The 21,149-nt window shown below is 40.7% G+C and overlaps 1 protein-coding gene across 1 annotated transcript in view; it reads right to left on the bottom strand.

The window, feature by feature from the left end:
* The window catches only part of LOC124038730 (VPS10 domain-containing receptor SorCS1-like), a 139,924-nt gene that overhangs the window by 62,707 nt on the left and 56,068 nt on the right, over positions 1 to 21,149 (bottom strand). Inside the window, exon 4 of the mRNA XM_046354809.1 lies at positions 5,100 to 5,167. Coding sequence (XP_046210765.1) covers positions 5,100 to 5,167 — 68 coding nt within the window. The remainder of the gene's footprint in view (positions 1 to 5,099; positions 5,168 to 21,149) is intronic.

Raw genomic sequence — 21,149 nt, forward strand, 5'->3', positions numbered from 1 at the left:
GCTATGCGGGCAAGCAGAAAATTAAAACAGGAAATAATACAACACAATTTGCCAGTTGAATAGAGAACTGTTTCATTATCAGAATAAACATGGATATATGCAAGAGAATTATATGATTTGTCGTCAAAGTAAAACAATCAGTATTCAAGTCTCCTAAAATGTTGACACCATAATGACCATTATAAATACCAACCCTGTATCTCAGTACTATCATAAAAAACTAGTTTGATAACAACTGTGGTGGAGTTGGATACAGTTACAGAATCGTATTAGAAAAATGAGATGTATGGAGTAATAAACAATTTACAGAAGCATCTACAGTGAGGGAAAAAAGTATTTGATCCCCTGCTGATTTTGTACGTTTGCCCACTGATAAAGAAATGATCAGTCTATAATTTTAATGGTAGATTTATTTGAACAGTGAGAGACAGAATAACAACAACAAAAAATCCAGAAAACGCACGTCAAAAATGTTATAAATTGATTTAAATTTTAATGAGGGAAATAAGTATTTGACCTCCACTCAATCAGAAAGATTTCTGGCTCCCATGTGTCTTTTATACAGGTAACGAGCTGAGATTAGGAGTGCACTCTTAACCTAATCTCAGTTTGTTAACTGTATAAAAGACACCTGTCCACCGAAGCAATCAATCAATCAGATTTCAAACTCTCCACCATGGCCAAGACCAAAGAGCTCTCCAAGGATGTCAGGGACAAGATTGTAGACCTACACAAGGCTGGAATGGGCTACAAGACCATCGCCAAGCAGCTTGGTGAGAAGGTGACAACAGTTGGTGCGATTATTCGCAAATGGAAGAAACACAAAAGAACTGTCAATCTCCCTCGGCCTGGGGCTCCATGCAAGATCTCACCTCGTGGAGTTGCAATGATCATGAGAACGGTGAGGAATCAGCCCAGAACTACACGGGAGGATCTTGTCAATGATCTCAAGGCAGCTGGGACCATAGTCACCAAGAAAACAATTGCTAACACACTACGCCGTGAAGGACTGAAATCCTGCAGCGCCCGCAAGCTCCCCCTGCTCAAGAAAGCACATATACATGCCCATCTGAATTTTGCCAATGAACATCTGAATGATTCAGAGGACAACTGGGTGAAAGTGTTGTGGTCAGATGAGACCAAAATGGAGCTCTTTGGCATCAACTCAACTCGCCGAGTTTGGAGGAGGAGGAATGCTGCCTATGACCCCAAAAACATATCCCCACCATCACACATGGAAGTGGAAACATTATGCTTTGGGGGTGTTTTTCTGCTAAGAGGAAAGGACAACTTCACCGCATTAAAGGGACGATGGAAGGGGCCATTTACCCTCAAATCTTGGGTTATAACCTCCTTCACCCAGCCAGGGCATTGAAAATGGGTCATGGATGGGTATTCCAGCATGACAATGACCCAAAACACATGGCCAGGGCAACAAAGGAGTGGCTCAAGAAGAAGCACATGAAGGTCCTGGAGTGGCCTAGCCAGTTGCCAAACGTCAGCCTCGAAACCTTAATGACTTGGAGAAGATCTGCAAAGAGGAGTGGGATAAAATCCCTCCTGAGATGTGTGCAAACCTGGTGGCCAACTACAAGAAACGTGACATCTGTGATTGCCAAGTGTTTTGCCACCAAGTCATGTTATGCAGAGGGGTCAAATACTTATTTCCCTCATTAAAATGCAAATCAATTTATAACATTTTTGCATTTTTCTGGATTTTGTTGTTGTTAATCTGTCTCTCACTGTTCAAATAAACCTACCATTAAAATTAGAGAATGATCATTTCTTTATCAGTGGGCAAATGTACAAAATCAGCAGGGGATCAAATACTTTTTCCCCTCACTGTATATTTCACATTTCTAACGTGCATTCTGGTTGTCAGAAATACTTCAAGTGTAATATGCTACATTCAGTAACATACAATACTGTACTAGTTTGCAATACTTGAACAAAACATTCCAGCAGTACAGTCTCTGTTTCTTAGCTCTCTGCTTCCTAGTCTCTTATAAAAATTGAGTTTATTGGTTGCGTACATCCATTTGCAGATGTTATCGCAGTGAAATGCTTTTGTTTTCTATCAGGGCAGTAATATCTAGCAATACAAAACAATACACAAATAATCCAAAAAGTAAAACAATATACAGTTCTTTTGTATAAATAGTGTACATATAAAGTGGGTGAAACTGTATGTACACATTTCTGAAGTGACCAGTGTTAAATTACTCTATAGAGCAGCAGTCTCTAAGGAACACGGTAGAGTAGCGGATGGTAGCCAGCTAGTGACAGTGTCTAAGGTTCAGGGCAGAGTACCGGTGACTGTTTAGCAGCCTGACGGTCTGGAGATAGAAGCTGTTTCACAATCTCTCGGTCCCAGCTTTGGTGCACCTGTACTGTCTTCATCTTTTAGATGTTATCGGGGTGAATAGGCCGTGGCTCAGGAGGCTGAGGTCCTTTATGATCTTCTTGGCCTTCCTGTGACACCAGGTGCTGTAAATGTACTGAAGGACAGGCAGTGTGCCCCCGGTGATGCGTTTGGCTGACTGCATCACCCTATGTAGAGCCCTTTGGTTGCAAACGTTGCATTTGCCAGCCCGACAGAATGCTCTCTATGGTGCAAGTTAGTGAGGGCCAAGTCTTAAGGGCCAAGTCAAATTTCTTCAGCCCAATGAGGTTGAAGAGGTGCTGTTGCGCTTTCACCTCACTGTCAGCATGGAGGGACTATTTCAGGTCTTTAGTGATGTGCACAATGAGGAACTTGAAGCTTTTGACCCACTCCATTGCGGCCCATTATCTGTGGATGGGGGCGTGCTTTCTCTGCTGTCTCTTGTGTTCAGTGATCAGCTCCTTCATTTTGTTGACGTTGAGGGAGAGGTTATTTTCCAGGTACTACTCTGCCAGGGCTCTCACCTCCTCCCTGTAGGCTCTCTCGTTGTTGTTGATAATCAGGCCTACCACTGTGGTGTCGCCAGCAAACTTGATGATTGAGTTGGAGACAAACGCGGCCATGCAGTCATGGGTGAACAAGGAGCACAGGAGGGGGCTGAGACGCACACCTGTGGGTCCCAGTGTTGATGATCAGATTTGTGGAGGTGTTGTTGCCTACCTTCCCCACCTGGGATCGACCTCAGGAAGTGTAGGGCCAGTTTCACAGGGTGGAGTTAAGACCCAGGGCCCTGAGCTTAGTGATGCGTTTGGAGGGCACTATAGCATTGAAGGCTGAGCTGTAGTCAATGAACAGCATTCATAGGTATTTCTCTTGTCCAGGTAGGATAAGGCATTGTGTAGTGCAATGGCGATTGTGTTGTCAGTGGATCTGTTGGGCCGGTAGGCAAATTGTAGTGGGTCTAGGGTGTTGGCTAAGGTGGTGATATGATCCTTAACTAGCCTCTCAAAGCACTTCATGATGACAGAAATTGGCTATTGGGCAAAACTCATTTAGTTCAGTTACCTTTGCTTTCTTGGGTACAGAAACAATGGTGGCAATCTTGAAGCAAGTGGGGACAATATACTGGGATAGGGGGAGATTGAATATGTCTGTAAACACTCCAGCCAGCTGGTCTGCACATGCTCTGTGGATGCAGCTTGGGATACCTCCTGGACTGGCAGCCTTGCGAGGGTTAACACGTCAGACAAGGAGAATGTGTACTGTCGTTTTGACTCTTTGATTGCCTCATGGAGGTCATAGCTGGTCTGCTTATGTACGTCAATGTTCCCAGTCACCTTGATGTGGTTAGATGCAGTGGTTTGCACTTTCAGTTTTGAACAAATGCTGCCATCTATCCTTGGTTTTTGGTTTGGAAAGTTATCACAGAGGGAACAACATCCTCTATGTATTTCCTGATGAAAACAGTCTCTGAGTCAGTGTATACGTAGATACTATTCTCAGAGCCGAACCACAACATTTCCCAGTCCGCATTGTCAAAACAATCTTGAAGCGTAGATTATGATGGTTCAGACCAACAATTGACAGTCCTTACCATGGGTGATTCCTGCTTAGGTTTCTGCCTATAGATGTGGAGGATCAGAATGGAGGTGTGATCTTATTTGCCGGAGAGAGGGCAGGGGAGGGCCTTGTAGCCACCCCAGAAGGGAGAGTGGCAACGATCCAGAGTGTTGGATGCACGAGTATCACAGAAGATGTGTTGATATAATTTTCCTCAGATTTCCTTTATTAAAGTCCCTAGCTACAATAAATGTAGCCTCAGAATATGTGGTTTCCAGTTTGCACAAAGTCCAGTGTAGTTCCCTGAAAGCCATTGCCGTGTCGTCTTGGGGGAGAACATACACGGCAGTGATGATGAAGAAAGTTATCTCGGGAGTTCATGCAGTAATTTGATGGTGAGGTATTCCAGATCGGGAGACCAAAAGGACTTTAGTTCCTGTATGTTTACACAAGTTGTAAATCATAAAACATACTCATCCACCATTATTTTTCCCTGAAAGTTTTTTCTTCCTGTCTGCATGATGGACGGAGAACCCAACTGACTGAATGGATGGGGACAATATATCCGGAGAGAGCTATGATTCCGTAAAACAGAGTATGTTACAGATCCTCGCCCTGAGATCGTCTACTTTAATGTCCAGGGACTGAACGTTAGCGAGTAATATACTTGGAACCGGTGGATGGTAATGCATGAGTCTTAGTCTGACGAGAGCCCCACTTCTTCTTCCTCTTACTCGTCAGCGTTTTGGTGCAGACCCCCGGGATGAATGGAGCTGCCTTGGGCAGTTCAAACAAACAGCATCCATTTCAGGGAAGTCACATTTCTGGTCGAAATACTGGTGGGTGACCGCCGATTTAATATCCAAAAGTTATTTTCAGCTGTAGGTAATAATACAAGAGACGTTTTGAGCAAATAATGTAAGAAATAACAAAAAAAAGTTGGCTAGGATCTAGAAACAGAGAGACCGTGTCTGTCTTTATTTTGGCAGTTACCTATATAACCAACATTCAATATGAATATGCCATTAGTTTTCCTAACAATGTGATAGGCAATCACTCAGGCCCATGGTCACATGCTCAAGAAAGACTTGTGGCCCTAAACATGAACACCAAAGCCAGAGAGAAATCAACTGAGATTAATTTAACCCCTCCTTACCTCCATAGAGAGCTCTCTGTGACACTGCCAAGGCTGAAGTCAAAGTACTTAGTCAGCATTAGAATCACCTACAAAAGAGAACACAGTTCCCATCTCAGCACGCATCTTTAGAAAATACCAGTAATATACAACCCTTTGATAATGTAACACTTCCATGCATCATATCATCTGACATTTTGGTGGGACTTGAAGTAATGAGTTGCATATTATGCAGTATTTCACAATTGTGGTAAATAAGCCTAAAGTTCAAAATAAAGGATTTTTTAAATTTTTACTTTTAACTACCTCATTTTCAAACTTGCACCGGTTGCTATTTTATCATTGGAAGTGGTTTGAGCAGGATGGCCTTAGGAGGAGTGCATCATCAATTTTACAACAGCAGCCTTAATATGGATACTCAGCTTAATATGGATGCTTGTCAAACCTCCACACACATAAACTAATCCCAAACCAATTTATGAGGCCTTGTCAAGGCTTCATTCTGCATGAGAATGTTGCATCTTCTGTGATTATTAAAGGTTAACCCTCACTCTTTTGTTTACAGGGTTACATCCCTGTGTACCTTATATACATGTTTGTTTTGGGCTTCGTCCCTGTTCCTTTTTCATGACATGTTGTATTTTTGGGTGGAGTAATAAAACCCCCTATTACTTATTCCTGCGCCTGTCTCCGATCATTATACAATGTGACAGGTTGTGGGTTTTTTTTAGGGATCAGCTGTTATGCAGGTGAATGAGGACCCAAAAGCGACTTAGCGAAAACAGAGTCTTTATTCCAGTAAATGGCAAACGTAATACTCCTGGACAATTAAAGAAGAAAACAAAACATGAAAAAACTTAAATCCACTCGTAGTGACGAGGACAGACTGGAGACTCGACCATTGACTGCAGGTTGCCTCGGGAAGGCACCGACCGTAGCAGACTAGACACCTGCTACACGCAGCATCTGAAGGAGACAAGACACGACAGGGCGAGACAATGACACAGCACAGCGAACATCATACAAGGATCCGACAAGGACAGAAGCGGAAAACAAGGGGAGAAATAGGGACTCTAATCAGAGGACAAAATAGGGGACAGGTGTGAAAAGACTAAATGAGTGAGTTAGGAGAATGAGGAACAGCTGGGAGCAGGAACGGAACGATAGAGAGAGAGGAGAGAGACGGAGGGGGAGAGAGAGGGATAGAAAAAGGGAACGAACCTAATAAGACCAGCAGGGGGAAACGAACAGAAGGGAAAGCATAATGACAAGACAATATATGACAAAACATGACATCAGCGGGTTTCTTCCATTACAAGCATCCCAGGTACAGCAAGGCTCTCCTTGTAAATATCATGGACTTCCTTTTGGAGGCGATTGTAAAGAACACCATTGTTATATGGCGGTTATACAAGCTCATACTTAATAGGTATGTAGACAAATAAATTGCGAGGTGTCAGGTAAATTATTCTACATGTTAATGAATGGCTCTATGGACAGCTCTATTTTCTGTTTTAATTTGAAAGGAGAAACTTCTTTCCTACTCAGCGTTTGTTGGAACCTAAATTGAAGTCTTTGTATCACTACATTAATATTACATACAGTCAATGTTTACAGATTTATTTTTGCCATTCCCTCAGCTCTAAATACTTGAAGACAATGTGGAAAAATTACCATTTAAGTACACAACTCTCTCAATGGTTTACTGCATAATAAACCAGTGTGGAGGTCTTCTACACCTTGGAGACAACACCTATCCTGGGACCATTGGTCTTTCCAGTTGTACCCATTTATTTTGATTAAAATTTGGCCTTTTAGTTGTCTCTTCATTGTAACATATATATATTGTGGTTGGCCAAAGTGTGGTGAGGAATAATCTGAGTATTTTAACACAGCAGTAATCTAGAAACCCACACATTGGGAAATATAGTGCCTTGCAAATGTATTCATCCCCCTTGGCGTATTTCCTGTTCTGTTGCATTACAACCTGTATCTTAAATATATTTTTATTTGGACTCCATGTAATGGACATACAAAGAAAAGTATTCTGTATTCACTCCATTTGCAATGAAGCCCCTAAATAAGATCTGCTGCATCCAATAACCTTCAGTCACATAGTTAGTTAAATCAAGTCCACCTACACTTGAAGTTGGAAGTTTACATACACCTTAGACAAATACATTTAAACTCAGTTTTTCACAATTCCTGAAATGTAATCCTAGCAAAAACTCCCTGTCTTAGGCCAGTTAGAATCACCACTTTATTTTAAGAATGTGTAATGTCAGAATAATAGAGAATTATTTCAGATGTAATTTCTTTCATCACATTCCCAGTGTCAGAAGTTCACATACACTCAATTAGTATTTGCTAGCATTGCCTTTAAATTGTTTAACTTGAGTCAAACGTTTCAGGTAGCCTTCCACAAGCTTCCCACAATAAGTTGGGTGAATTCTGGCCAGTTCCTCTTGACAGAGCTCGTGTAACTGAGTTATGTTTGTAGGCCTCTATGCTCGCACACACTTTTTCAGTTCTGCCCCAAATTGTCTATAGGATTGAGGTCAGGGCTTGTCATGGCCTCTCCAATACCTTGATTGTGTTGTCCTTAAGCCATTTGCCACAACTTTGAAAGTATGCTTGGGGTCATTGTCCATTTGGAAGACCCAGTTGTGACAGCTTTAACTTTTGTCTTGAGATGTTGCTTCAACATATCCACATAATTTCCCGCCTCATGATGCCATCTGTTGGTGAAATGCACCAGTCCCTCCTGCAGCAAAGGACCACCACAACATTATGCTGCCACCCCAAGCTTCACAGTTGGTATGGTGTTCTTTGGCTCGCAAGCCTCCCCCTTTTTCCTCCAAATGAGGATAGTCAATATGGCCAAACAGTTCTATTTTTGTTTCATTAGACCAGAGGACATTTCTCCAAAAAGTACAATCTTTGTCCCCATGTGCAGTTGCAAACCATAGTCTGGCTTTCTTATGGCGGTTTTGGAGCAGTGGCTTCTTCCTTGCTGAGCGGCCTTTCGGGCTATGTCGATATAGGACTCTTTTAACTGTGGATATAGATACTTTGGTACCCGTTTCCTCCAGCATCTTCACAAGGTAATTTGCTGTTGTTCTGGGATTGATTTTCACTTTTTGCACCGAAGTACATTCATCTCTAGGAGACCGAACGAGTCTCCTTCCGCAGTGGTATGATGGTTGCATGGTCCCATGGTGTTTATGCTTGTGTACTGTTGTTTGTACAGATGAACGTGGTACCTTCAGGCGTTTGGAAATTGGTCCCAAGGATGAACCAGACTTGTGGAGGTCTACAATTATTTTTCTGAGGTCTTGGCTGATTTATTTAGATTTTCCCATGATGTCAAGCAAAGAAGCACTGAGTTTGAAGGTAGGCCTTGCACTATATCCACAAGTACACCTCCAATTGACTAAAATTATGTCAATTAGTCTATCAGGAGCTTCTAAAGCCAAGACATCATTTTTGGAAATTTTCCAAGCTGTTTAAAGGCACAGTGAACTTAGTGTATGTAAACTGACCCACTGGAATTGTGATACAGTGAAATAATCTGTCAGTAAACAATTGTTGGAAATATGACTTGTGTCATGCACAAAGTAGATGTCCTAAACAACTTGCCAAAACTATAATTTGTTAACAAGACATTTGTGGAGTGGTTGAAAAATGAGTTTTAATGACTCCAAACTCAGTGTATTTTCTATCTTCCGACTTCAACTGTATGTGCAATCTAAGGGTAACAACATCTACCTTGTGATCTCAGTGTATATTTACACCTGTTCTGAAAGGCCCCAGAGTCTGCAACACCACTAAGCAATGGGCACTACCAAGCAAGCGGCACCATGAAGGCGAAGGAGCTCTCCAAACAGGTCAGGGACAAAGTTGTGGAGAAGTACAGATCAGGGTTGGTTTATAAAAAAATATCTGAAACTTTAAACATCCCAGAGCGCCATTAAATCCATTATTAAAAAATGGGAAGAATATGGGACCACAACAAACCTGCCAATAGAGGGCCGCCCACCAAAACTTACAGACCAGACAAGGAGGGCATTAATCAGAGAGGCAACAAAGAGACCAAAGATAACACTGAAGGAGCTGCAAAGCTCCAGAGTGGAGATGGGAGTATATGTCCATTGGACCATTTTAAACCGTACACTCCACAGAGCCTGGCTTTACGGAGGAGTGGCCAGAAAAAATGCCATTGCTTAACTTCTCTAGGATAAGGGGCAGTATTTGGAATTTAGGATAAAAAGCATGCCCAAATTCAACTGCCTGCTCCTCATCCCCAGAAGATAAGATTTGCAGATTATTAGTAGATTTGGATAGAAAACACTCTGAGGTTTCTAAAACGGTTTGAATCATGTCTGTGACTAAAGCAGTACTTATGTAGCAGGCGAAACCCCAAGGACAAACCATTCAGATTTCTTTTTTTTTAGGTCACTCTCTTTTCAATTGATTTTCATTGGGAATCCAGATTTCTATGGGACTTGCTTGCGGTTCCTACCACTTCCACTGGATGTCACCAGTCTTTAGAAATTGGTTGAGGTTATTCCTTTGTGTAATGAAGAAGTACAGCCATCTTGATCGAGGGTCACTTCATGTGTACTGTTTGATAGAGGCGCATGACCAGAAAGCTAGCGTCAGATTGTTGTCTTCCTGTATTGAACACAGATCATCCCGTCTTCAATTTTATTGATTATTTAACTTTTAAAAATTACTAAGGTTGTATTACAAAAGTAGTTTGAAATGTTTTGGCAAAGTTCTGAGATATTTTGTAGTCAAGTTGGAACCGGTGTTTTCTGGATCAAACGTGCCAAATAAATGGACATTTTGGATATATAAGGACAGAATTAATCGAACAAAAGGACCATTTGTGATGTTTATGGGACATATTGGAGTGCCAACAGAAGAAGTTCGTCAAAGGTAAGGCATGATTTATATATATTTTTTCTGTGTTTTTTGTCACGCCTGCAGGGTTGAATGTTGTCTCTTTTGTTTACTATGGTGCTATCCTCAGATAATAGCATTGTTTGCTTTCGCCGACAAGCCTTTTTGTAATCTGACATGTTGGCTGGATTCACAACACGTGTAGCTTTAATTTGGTATCTTACATGTGTGATTTCATGAAAGTTTGATTTCTATAGTAATTTATTTGAATTTGGCACTCTGCATTTTCTCTGGCTTTTGGATGCTAGCGTCCCACATATACCAGAGAGGTTAAAGAAAAAAATAAGCATGTTTGGTGTTCGCCAAAAGGAATGTGGGAGACTTCCCAAACATATGGAAGAAGGTACTCTGGTCAGATGAGACTAAAATTTTTATTTTTGGCCATCAAGGAAAACACTATGTCTGGCGCAAACCCAACACCTCTCATCACCCCGAGAACACCATCCCCACAGTGACGCATGATGGTGGCGCTAAATACAGGGAAATTCCTGAGGGAAACCTGTTTCAGTCTTCCAGAGATTAGAGACTGGGATGGAGGTTCACCTTCCAGCAGGACAATGACCCTAAGCATACTGCTAAAGCAACACTTAAGTGATTTAAGGGGAAACATTTCAATCTATTGGAATGGCCTAATCAAAGCCCAGACCTCAATCCAATTGAGAATATGTGGTATGACTTAAAGGTTGCTGTACACCAGCGGAACGCATCCACCTTGAAGGAGCTGGAGCAGTTTTGCCTTGAAGAATGGGCAAATATCCCAGTGGCTAGATGTGCCAAGCTTTTGAGACCCCAAGATACTTGCAGCTGTAATTTCTGCAAAAGGTGGCTCTACAAAGTATTCACTTTGTGGGGGATAGTTATGCACGCTCAAGTTTTCATTTTTTTTGTCTTTGTCTAATTTGTTTAAAAATAAAAATGATTTTGCTTCTGCAAAGTGGTAGGTATGTTGTGTAAATCAAATGATACAAAACCCCCAAAAATCTATTTTAATTCCAGGTTGAAAGGCAACAAACTAGGAAAAATGCTCAGGTGGGTGAATACTTTCGCAAGCCATTGTAGAGATGAATGGTCTACCAATTACATGACCTTTATAGCTTCCAAAAGTCCCAATCTGCTGGACATTGCCATACACAATAAAATGAACCAGAGCAGTTTGGAAAGTAGAGCCAATTACTTCCTGTCTTCTGGATGGCCATTACCTTATCTATTTACTTGGAGAAGGTCCAAGGGAAGACTCAAATCATTTGCATCATCAAGTGCCAGCTGGAAAAGTGTTAGGCGAGTGTTGAAAGTGCAAGGTGAAGCTCTCTTAATGTTGTAAATATTTAATGTGCCAGGCATCAATATACAGTGATTCTTAAATGTGTAGATTTGTCTGTGTTAAACAGGGGGTTGGGGCTGGGTACTTACGTGCTATCTAACTGTAGCTATAAAGATCCTGTGTGAATCTCAACCCTGTGTGAATACATTGGTATGAATCTTATCATTCTTGAGGCATGAAAGAGGTGTTATAGTGATTTTAAAGGGCTTAGTTTGAGAAGATTACTGTATTAAGAGGGATGGAGGAATGTGGGATAGAGGGTGTAGAGGGGCACCCTATTAGTGAAGGATGAGGAGCCTCTGAAAGAGACATTTAAAGGCTAGACAGACTACAAATTAAGATTCATTCCCAGACTCAGCGACTCCCTGATCCGGCCTTATCAGCTTCAGGGATTAAGTTACCTCATCAATAAAACTGTCAACATATTTACCCGCTGCAATTAAATAGATAGATGATTCCATCAAATCAATTGTTACCAAGTTACTGCTCTGAATATCAATAATATATGGTGGTTTTCTATCATTACCCTATAAATGGAAAAGCACTAACACATTACCATTTTTGTTTTTTAAGAGTGTCTCAATCTATTTCCACTACTACAACACTAGTGACGCTGATGAAAAATAACAAGCCAGCTCCCTAACGGTAACCCTTATTGTACAGATGTGAATTGTTAAACTTTTTAAGTTCTTATTAGCAATGGAATAGAGACACCCCATTCTTAGAAACTTTAAGTACATTATGGCAAATTAATATGAGATTCAAATTAGAATTTGCAGTCTAACACAATGAGTCTAAGAATTGTGACATATTCACTGCGAGCGGAGCCAGTGTTTACTTTCAAAGAGATATTTCTGTTGATTCATAATGATATTATCATCAAAAGTTATGCATTTTGAAAGTAGAGGCTTTCATATTATCTTCTTATCATCCATCTATATGTTACATTCGGACTAATTACCGATCTTTTACTAGATGGATGTCCTTTTAAAAGAATACACACTGAATAAAATGAATAAACTATCATCCTTTACACAACCTTTACCTTTCTGTTTCAGGCTTTATCTGTTGGTACAAACACAAGCTCAGAGCTCTCAACCATACAACCTCAACCTGTATTATTGGCTTTCTTTTGTCTACCACATCAATTTGTATCTCTTTATTCGCACAGACAGTGTTTTTTGAAGTCAGAGCTATTTGGTCTCATATGAATAACATGTCAACTGGATCATGAATTATTAAGTGACTTCACGGTAGATTATTGCAAAGATAAATGAGTAATGTCCTCACACAACTCTCCTTACCGTCAAGATTCCGAAGCACCCCACACCATGAGAGCTTAAGGTAGGATTGCTTGACAACAACAGAATACTCCAGATCACTGAAATGTATGCCTCCTCCAGCCATGTTAGTATCTTCTGACTTTCACTACTAACAACTGAGAGTTTTATCTTGAACAAAAGGATGTCTGAATATCTGTAAATATAGTGGGTGCAATTGAAGTGATATGTGGTAGTGGTAGTAGTTCCGCAACAATCAAATGTATATAGGGAACATATCAGAGTGATAGCAGTTCTTAAAATCTTTTAATGGGTGAATATTTAACCATGCCTATTTGTAACCACATACAGCTAGAAGCCTTTGTTTAGGCCTCTAGAAATGCAAGTGATATAAAACACCTATTATCAATCAATAAACAAATTCCTACAGCCAGCCTGCTTGCTGTAATCACTTGTAATTACAGTACAATACTGAGAATAGAATTGTTTTTCTTACAGTTCAATAGTACATTTTACTGTATTGTACTGTGTTTCATTGCTCTGGCATCAAGATACCGTGAATATCTCAGTATTGTATTGACACTATACAGAGATAGTCAGAGATACAGTGCATTTGGAAAGTATTCAGAGTCTTTGAAATTTTCCACATGTTGTTACATTACAGCCTTATTCTAAAATTGATTCAAATGTTTGTTTTTCTCTTCAATCTACACACAATACCCCATAATGACAAAGCAAAAACAGTTTTTTAGATTTTTTTTGCAAATATATTAAAAATAAAAAACTTCAATGACATTTACATAAGTATTCAGACCATTTACTCAGTACTTCGTTGGAACATGACGCTACAAGCTTGGCACATGTATTTGGGGAGTTCCTCAAGCTCTGTCAGGTTGAATGGGTAGCGTTGCTGCACAGCTATTTGCAGGACCCTCCAGAGTTATTCGATCAGGTTAAAATCCAGGTACTGGCTGGGTCACTCAAGGACATTCAGAGACGTGTCCCAAAGCCAGTCCTGCATTGTCTTGTCTGTGTGTCCTGTTGGAAGGTGAACATTATCCCCAGTCTGACGTCCTGAGCGCTCTGGAGTAGGTTTTCATCAAAGATCGCTCTGTACTTTGCGCCGTTCATCTTTCCCTCGATCCGTCCATCCTGTCTCCCAGTCCCTGCCTCTGAAAAACATCCCCACATCATGATGCTGCCACCACCATGCTTCACCGTAGGGATGGAGCCAGGTTTCCTCCAGACGTGACGCTTGGTATTCAGGCCAATGAGTCCGATTGCTCAGTTTGGCCGGGCGGCCAGCTCTAGGAAGATTCTTGGTGGTTTCAAACTTCTTCCATTTAAGAATGATGGCTGTGTTCTTGGGGACCTTCAATGCTGCAGACATTTTCTGGTACCCTTCCCCAGATCTGTGCCTCGACACAATCCTGTCTCTGAGCTCTACGGATAATTCCTTTGACTTCATGGCTTGGTTTTTGCTCTGACATGCAATGTCAACTGTGGGACCTTATATAAACAGTTGTGTGACTTTCCAAATCATGTCGAATCAATTGAATTTACCACGAGTGGTCTCCAATCAAGCTATAGAAACATCTCAAGGATGATCAATGGAAACAGGAAACACCTGAACTCAATTTTGAGTCGCATAGCAAACGGTCTGAATACTTATGTAAATAAGGTATTTATTTTAATTTATTTTTAAATTGGCAAAACTGTCTAGAAACCTGTTTTCGCTTTGTCATTATGGGGTATTGTGCGTAGATTGATGAAGAAAACATTTAATTTAAATATTTTACAATAAGCCTGTAATGTAACAAAATTTGGAACAAGTCAAGAGGTCTGAATACTTTCCGAAGGAACTGTATATCATGAGATATCTTTTTGTAATTGCTATTATTTTGAAGACCAATGTATCCTTACCTACAACATTTTCAGTAACACTTAAATAAACCTTTTACTTGCTTTGACTGTGAGTTTTTTTAATCAACCTTGTTTGAACCTTGTTTGACTGTAAACTGCTAAGGATAAGAGTGCCCGCTAAATGGCCAAAATGTAAATATAAAAATCGCAAAGAACACTGGGTAATATTTCGCTGCGTGGGTAATTCCAGTAATATACTGGAAATTCGATTACAGTAAAAAAAAATTGGTACTGTAAATTTGATTACCGTAAAATAAATCACTGTACTGTAATTCTACAGGAAATGTTTTACAGTGCATTATGACTCTCTAGATCTCTGACATTAACATATTTATTCAGCACAAAATCCTTCAAACTAGCCTTAAGTTCAAAAATAAAACATCCATCCTAAAGCATTTATTACATGTAACAAAATGTTGCACAACCAAAATCCACAAAAGCCTATATCTTGGCATGTCATCACATTTGCAACCCCTAATTGAATATCCATTTTGATCTATGTTTCCCTGAACCTCTGTGAACCATATAATTTTAACTGGTTAACCAGAGAATGTACAGTAGCTATCCAACATGCAGAAAGGACTCTGGCTAGGGATATCCTGATGCTATCATACTATTAGGAAAATATGAAATGTAAGATGCATTACAGACACCCTGTGGCAGACATTTCTCTGTTTTCAATTGTTGAAGAGAGAAATCATCAGAAGCCCCTTCTTCTTTGCATGTATGCTTTTTCTCTAATGACTGTCTCCAGCCAGACAATGGCAGCTTGCTGAGCCTCGAAGCTTCATCGTGCATGAGGGGGGTCTGATCAATGCTGGCAAGATAAGTAAATCGAGTGGGTTTGTTTCCTACCCACCCAAAAGTAGCACCTACTGAGCTGAGGATGCTTTCAAAAAACACTTTCAACTCATTGATTTGCCTTCTGAAATGTGGGTGCTCAGAGATAAAGGTGCAGGGTTGTGTGTTCTGTTGACAAACTCAAAGCTAATGTACTTTACCTGCAATGAGATTTGTCTAACTCTGATACAATGGATGATAAATGAATGCACATATTGTAAGAACTGGAACCAAAGCAAGTGTTAAAACCTGTTGTGACTAGGGGGCAGTGTTTTCATTTTTGTAAAAATAACGTACCCAAAGTAAACGGGATATTTTGTCAGGACAATTATGACTAATTATGTATACATTTCAATCAGGACTGACTAATCAGATTACTATTATGTTACTGTATATGTATGACTTTTCTTTTTAATCTTATTACTGAATCTAATGTTTGCAAATATAATCAAGAATTAGAACAATGACTGTCTGTACCATGGTAGAAATGAATGAACTCATAGCCAGACTGGCTAGAAAGCTTATCTACACCAGCTGTCCTAGCTCAAGTTATATATCCTCTTAATAGGGAAAGACGATGTGAGAACCATACAGCCTTTGTATAAGAGCGGAGATGGCACGGGTGGGTACTGAAACTAATGACGCCATTTTAAGTTTATAACCTGTGGTAAAATGTGTAAGGAGCAGTACTCTCGTGAATAAAAGCTGCTGTTTGACCTTAAGACTGAGCTCTGTCCATTTCTATAAAATAAGGGTCATACAAATCCTTATGAATTGACAGAGTGTTTAATTTTAATTGGGAGTTAAAACATAGAGGAATTTAATTCCTACAGCAACAAAATGCTAGAATATGCATATAATTGACAGCTTAGGATAGAAAAAACTCTAAAGTTTCCACAACTGTAAAAATATTGTCTGTGAGTATAACAGAACTGATATTGCAGGCGAAAGCCTGAGAAAAATCCAATCCGGAAGTGCCTCATGTTTTGAAAGCTCTGTGTTCCAATGCGTCCCTATTGAGCAGTGAATGGGCTATCAACCAGATTACTTTTTCTACGTATTCCCCAAGGTGTCTACAGCATTGTGACGTAGTTTTAAGCATTTATGTTGAAGAATATCCGAAGCAGCTACATTGTGTAAGTGGTCACCTGATGGCTCTCAGAGTGATTCTCGCGTAAAATACAGAGGTAGCCATTTTTCCAATTGGTCCTACCGAAAAACCAACTGTCCCGGTGGATATATTATCGAATAGATATTTGAAAACACCTTGAGGATTGATTATAAACAATGTTTGCCATGTTTCTGTCGATATTATGGAGCTAATTTGGAATATTTTTCGGCGTTTTCGTGATCGCAATTTCCGGTCAATTTCTCAGCCAAACGTGAAGAACAAACGGAGCTATTTCGCCTATAAAAATAATTTTGGGGGAAAAAAGGAACATTGGCTATGTAACTGGGAGTCTCATGAGTGAAAACATCCAAAGCTCATCAAAGGTAAACAATTTAATTTGATTGCTTTGCTTTGCTGCTAGCTGGATATAATGCTATGCTAGGCTATCGATAAACTTACACAAATGATTGTCTTGCTTTGGCTGTAAAGCATACTTTGAAAATCTGAGATGACAGGGTGATTAACAAAAGGCTAAGCTGTGTCTCAATATATTTCAATTGTGATTTCCATGAATAGGAATATTTTCTAGTAATATTTATGTCCGTTGCGTTATGCTAATTAGTGTCAGTCGATGATTACGCTCCCGGATTCTGTAATTTGCTTTGGAGATGGGGCATACGTCATGACCCTTGTACAATGTCCTTGGTCTAAAATCCTGCTTGCCCGCTCTTGCCCTTGCAGCACACTCAGTGGGGGGCTGAGGTCCAACAGAAGTATCCAAACTTTGAGTCACAGTTAGGGCTGTGGTGGTCATGACATTTTGTCAGCCAGTTATAAACATGCAAAAGACTGCCGGTCTCATGGTAATTCACCGTAGATTAAAATAAACACATTTAGATTCTCCAGACCTGCACGCATACAAGCTGCTGATGCACGCTTTTGGAATATCTACATTTTAAAGAGTAAAATGCATCAATTTAATATACACCATCACAATCCATCCATGATTGATTTTAGGTTGGTCTAAAGAAACATTATGATATGAAGAAAATGTATTTCAGAAGAACAGAATATAATGTCATCGAAATCAAAACTTACTGTATATGGGCTGTATGATGCCACTATAGGCTATTGATTATTTGAAAAAGATATCAAAAAAGATTTTGCTCTGTTCCTTGCATAGGCTGTTCTCTCAACATCATATGATCATATTTTCACTCATCATACTATTCTCAATTTAATCATGTGTTTAATAATAACTTTTCTTAAATTTAGAATGGCCCATTGTCAAATGGGCAGGAGGAGGGGTAGGGGAGAAATACATGTCATCTGTATGCACTGGAATAGCTAAAGGAAATATGTTTGCCTAATAATTATGAAAATAGAAAAAATTCCCTATTACTAGGTTATTAAAAATCAAATACAATTTCACTGTAAACCTCCCTGCACAATCAATAAACAATCAATGAACCAACAAGCATCGCCTAGGCCTATATGTTCTCTCCCAGACTCGTGGATAGAACGTTTGGAGCAGTTGCATAAAGTAGGTAAACAGTCCATCCAGTATGCATAACACTCAAAGGTGATTACTTAAAGACATCTTAAATCAGTTTTTCTTTATGTTTCCTGCTGCACATAATATGCAGTAGGCTATATATTGTACAATGGCGCAAACTTTATTTTAATTCAGTTATTTTTTGAATCATCACCTTAGAAAGTGCAGTCCATTTTGTTGTGTTAGTCTTTGAAACAACATCCACAATGACCATGTTTTTCACTCAGTTTCAACCTGTTGTTCAACTTCTTTCATCACATTGATCAATCACAGCGAGGTGAGTTTTAAAAGCACCTACTTTTTTATGTAATTTCTGATTGAATTTGCATTGATGTTGGAGTGGTTAGAGGGACAATAGAGCCATGAGTACCAGGCCACTATGTCATGGTTGTAAAGGTAAATTACCAACTCTGGTGCTGCTGCTGTAAAGATGTGAATGGTAGATTGATGCTGCAAGAGTTAAGGCAAGAATGAGTGCTGACGCAAGTTGACGGAGCTAACCATAAAAGAGTAATAATGGTTATGATTTATTATAGCTAATGTTAAGTATGAGGGTCTGATTTATGTAATGCAAATGCAAAATCTAAATCATTGTGCTGATGTTGCTCTCGCTACTGTCAATATAATGAACAGTTATGAAAATACAGTGCCTTTGGAAAGTATTCAGACCCCTTGACTTTTTCCACATTTTGTTAACTCACAGCATTATTCTAAAATTGATTAAATAAACAAACATCTCATTCTGTTTCCATTGATCATCCTTGAGATGTTTCTGCAACTGGATCCGAGTCCACCTGTGGTAAATTCAATTGACTGGACATGATTTGGAACGGTACACACCTGTCTATACAAGGTCCCACAGTTGACAGCCCATGTCAGAGCAAAAACCAAGTCATGAGGTCGAAGGAATTGTCTAGGCACAGATCTGGGGAAGGGTACCAAAACATTTCTGCAGCATTGAAGGTCCCCAAGAACACAGTGGGCTCCATCATTCGTAAATGGAAAGAAGTTTGGAACCTCCATGACTCTTCCTAGAGATGGACGCCCGACCAAACTGAGCAATCGGGGGAGTTGGGCCTTGGTCAGGTAGGTGACCAAGAACATGATAGTCACTCTGACAGAGCTCCAGAGTTCGTCTGTGGAGATTAGAGAACCTTCTAGAAGTACAACCATCTCTGCAGCACTCCATCAACCAGGCCTTTATGGTAGAGTGGCCAGATGGAAGCCACTCCTCAGTAAAAGACAGCCTGCTTGGAGTTTGCCAAAAGGCACCTAAAGACTCTCAGACCATGAGAAACAAGTTTCTCTGGTCTGATGAAACCAAGATTGAACTCATTGGTCTGAATACCAAGCGTCACGTCTGGAGGATACCTGGCTCCATCCCTACGGTGAAGCATGGTGGTGGCAGCATCATGATGTGGGGATGTTTTTCAGCCACAGGGACTGTGATTGGTGTGACGATAAATGAAGTAGTCAGAATGGATCAATTATAAGGGCACAAGTTGAGACCCAGATGCAGACACTGAAGGCAGATGGTTTGAGTGTTTGATATCTGCTACTGAATCTGACAATTAATCTTAATGGTTGTACAGTCATCTCAAATAAAACTGTGAAGGACCTCGGCGTTACTCTGGACCCTGATCTCTCTTTTGAAGAACATATCAAGACCATTTCAAGGACAGCTTTTTTCCATCTACGTAACATTGCAAAAATCAGAAACTTTCTGTCCAAAAATTATGCAGAAAAATTATTCCATGCTTTGGTCCCTTCTAGGTTAGACTGCTGCAATGCTCTACTTTCCGGCTACCCGGATAAAGCACTAAATGAACTTCAGTTAGTGCTAAATACGGCTGCTACAATCCTGACTAGAACCAAAATATTTGATCATATTACTCCAGTGCTAGCCTCCCTACACTGGCTTCCTGTCAAAGCAAGGGCTGATTTCAAGGTTTTACTGCTAACCTACAAAGCATTACATGGGCTTGCTCCTACCTATCTCTCTGATTTGGTCCTGCCATACATACCTACACGTACGCTACGGTCACAAGACGCAGGCCTCCTAATTGTCCCGAGAATTTCTAAACAAACAGCTGGAGGCAGGGCTTTCTCCTATAGAGCTCCATTTTTATGGAACGGTCTGCCTACCCATGTCAGAAACGCAAACTCGGTCTCAACCTTTAAGTCTTCACTGAAGACTCATCTCTTCAGTGGGTCATATGATTGAGTTTAGTCTGGCCCAGGAGTGGGAAGGTGAACGGAAAGGCTCTGGAGCAACGAACCGCCCTTGCTGTCTCTGCCTGGCCGGTTCCCCTTTTTCCACTGGGATTCTCTGCCTCTAACCCTATTACAGCGGCTGAGTCACTGGCTTACTGGGGCTCTCTCATACTGTCTCTGGGAGGGGTGCGTCACCTGAGTGGGTTGAGTCACTGATGTGATCATCCTGTCTGGGTTGGCGCCCCCCCCCTTTGTGGGCTATACTCAGCCTTGTCTCAGGATGGTAAGTTGGTGGTTGAAGATATCCCTCTAGTGGTGTGGGGGCTGTGCTTTGGCAAGGTGGGTGTGGTTATATCCTTCCTGTTTGGCCCTGTCCGGGGGTGTCCTCGGATGGGGCCACAGTGTCTCCTGACCCCTCCTGTCTCAGCCTCCAGTATTTATGCTGCAGTAGTTTATGTGTCGGGGGCTAGGGTCGGTTTGTTATATCTGGAGTACTTCTCCTGTCCTATTCCGTGTCCTGTGTGAATTTAAGTGTGCTCTCTCTAATTCTCTCTTTCTCTCTTTCTTTCTCTCTCTCGGAGGAACTGAGCCCTAGGACCATGCCTTAGGACTACCTGACATGATGACTCCTTGCTGTCCCCAGTCCACCTGGCCATGCTGCTGCTCCAGTTTCAACTGTTCTGCCTTATTATTATTGGACCATGCTGGTCATTTATGAACATTTGAACATCTTGGCCATGTTCTGTTATAATCTCCACCCGGCACAGCCAGAAGAGGACTGGCCACCCCACATTGCCTGGTTCCTCTCTAGGTTTCTTCCTAGGTTTTGGCCTTTCTAGGGAGTCTTTCCTAGCCACCGTGC

This window comes from Oncorhynchus gorbuscha, linkage group LG06 (genome assembly GCF_021184085.1).
Source record: "Oncorhynchus gorbuscha isolate QuinsamMale2020 ecotype Even-year linkage group LG06, OgorEven_v1.0, whole genome shotgun sequence".
Taxonomy (NCBI): domain Eukaryota; kingdom Metazoa; phylum Chordata; class Actinopteri; order Salmoniformes; family Salmonidae; genus Oncorhynchus; species Oncorhynchus gorbuscha.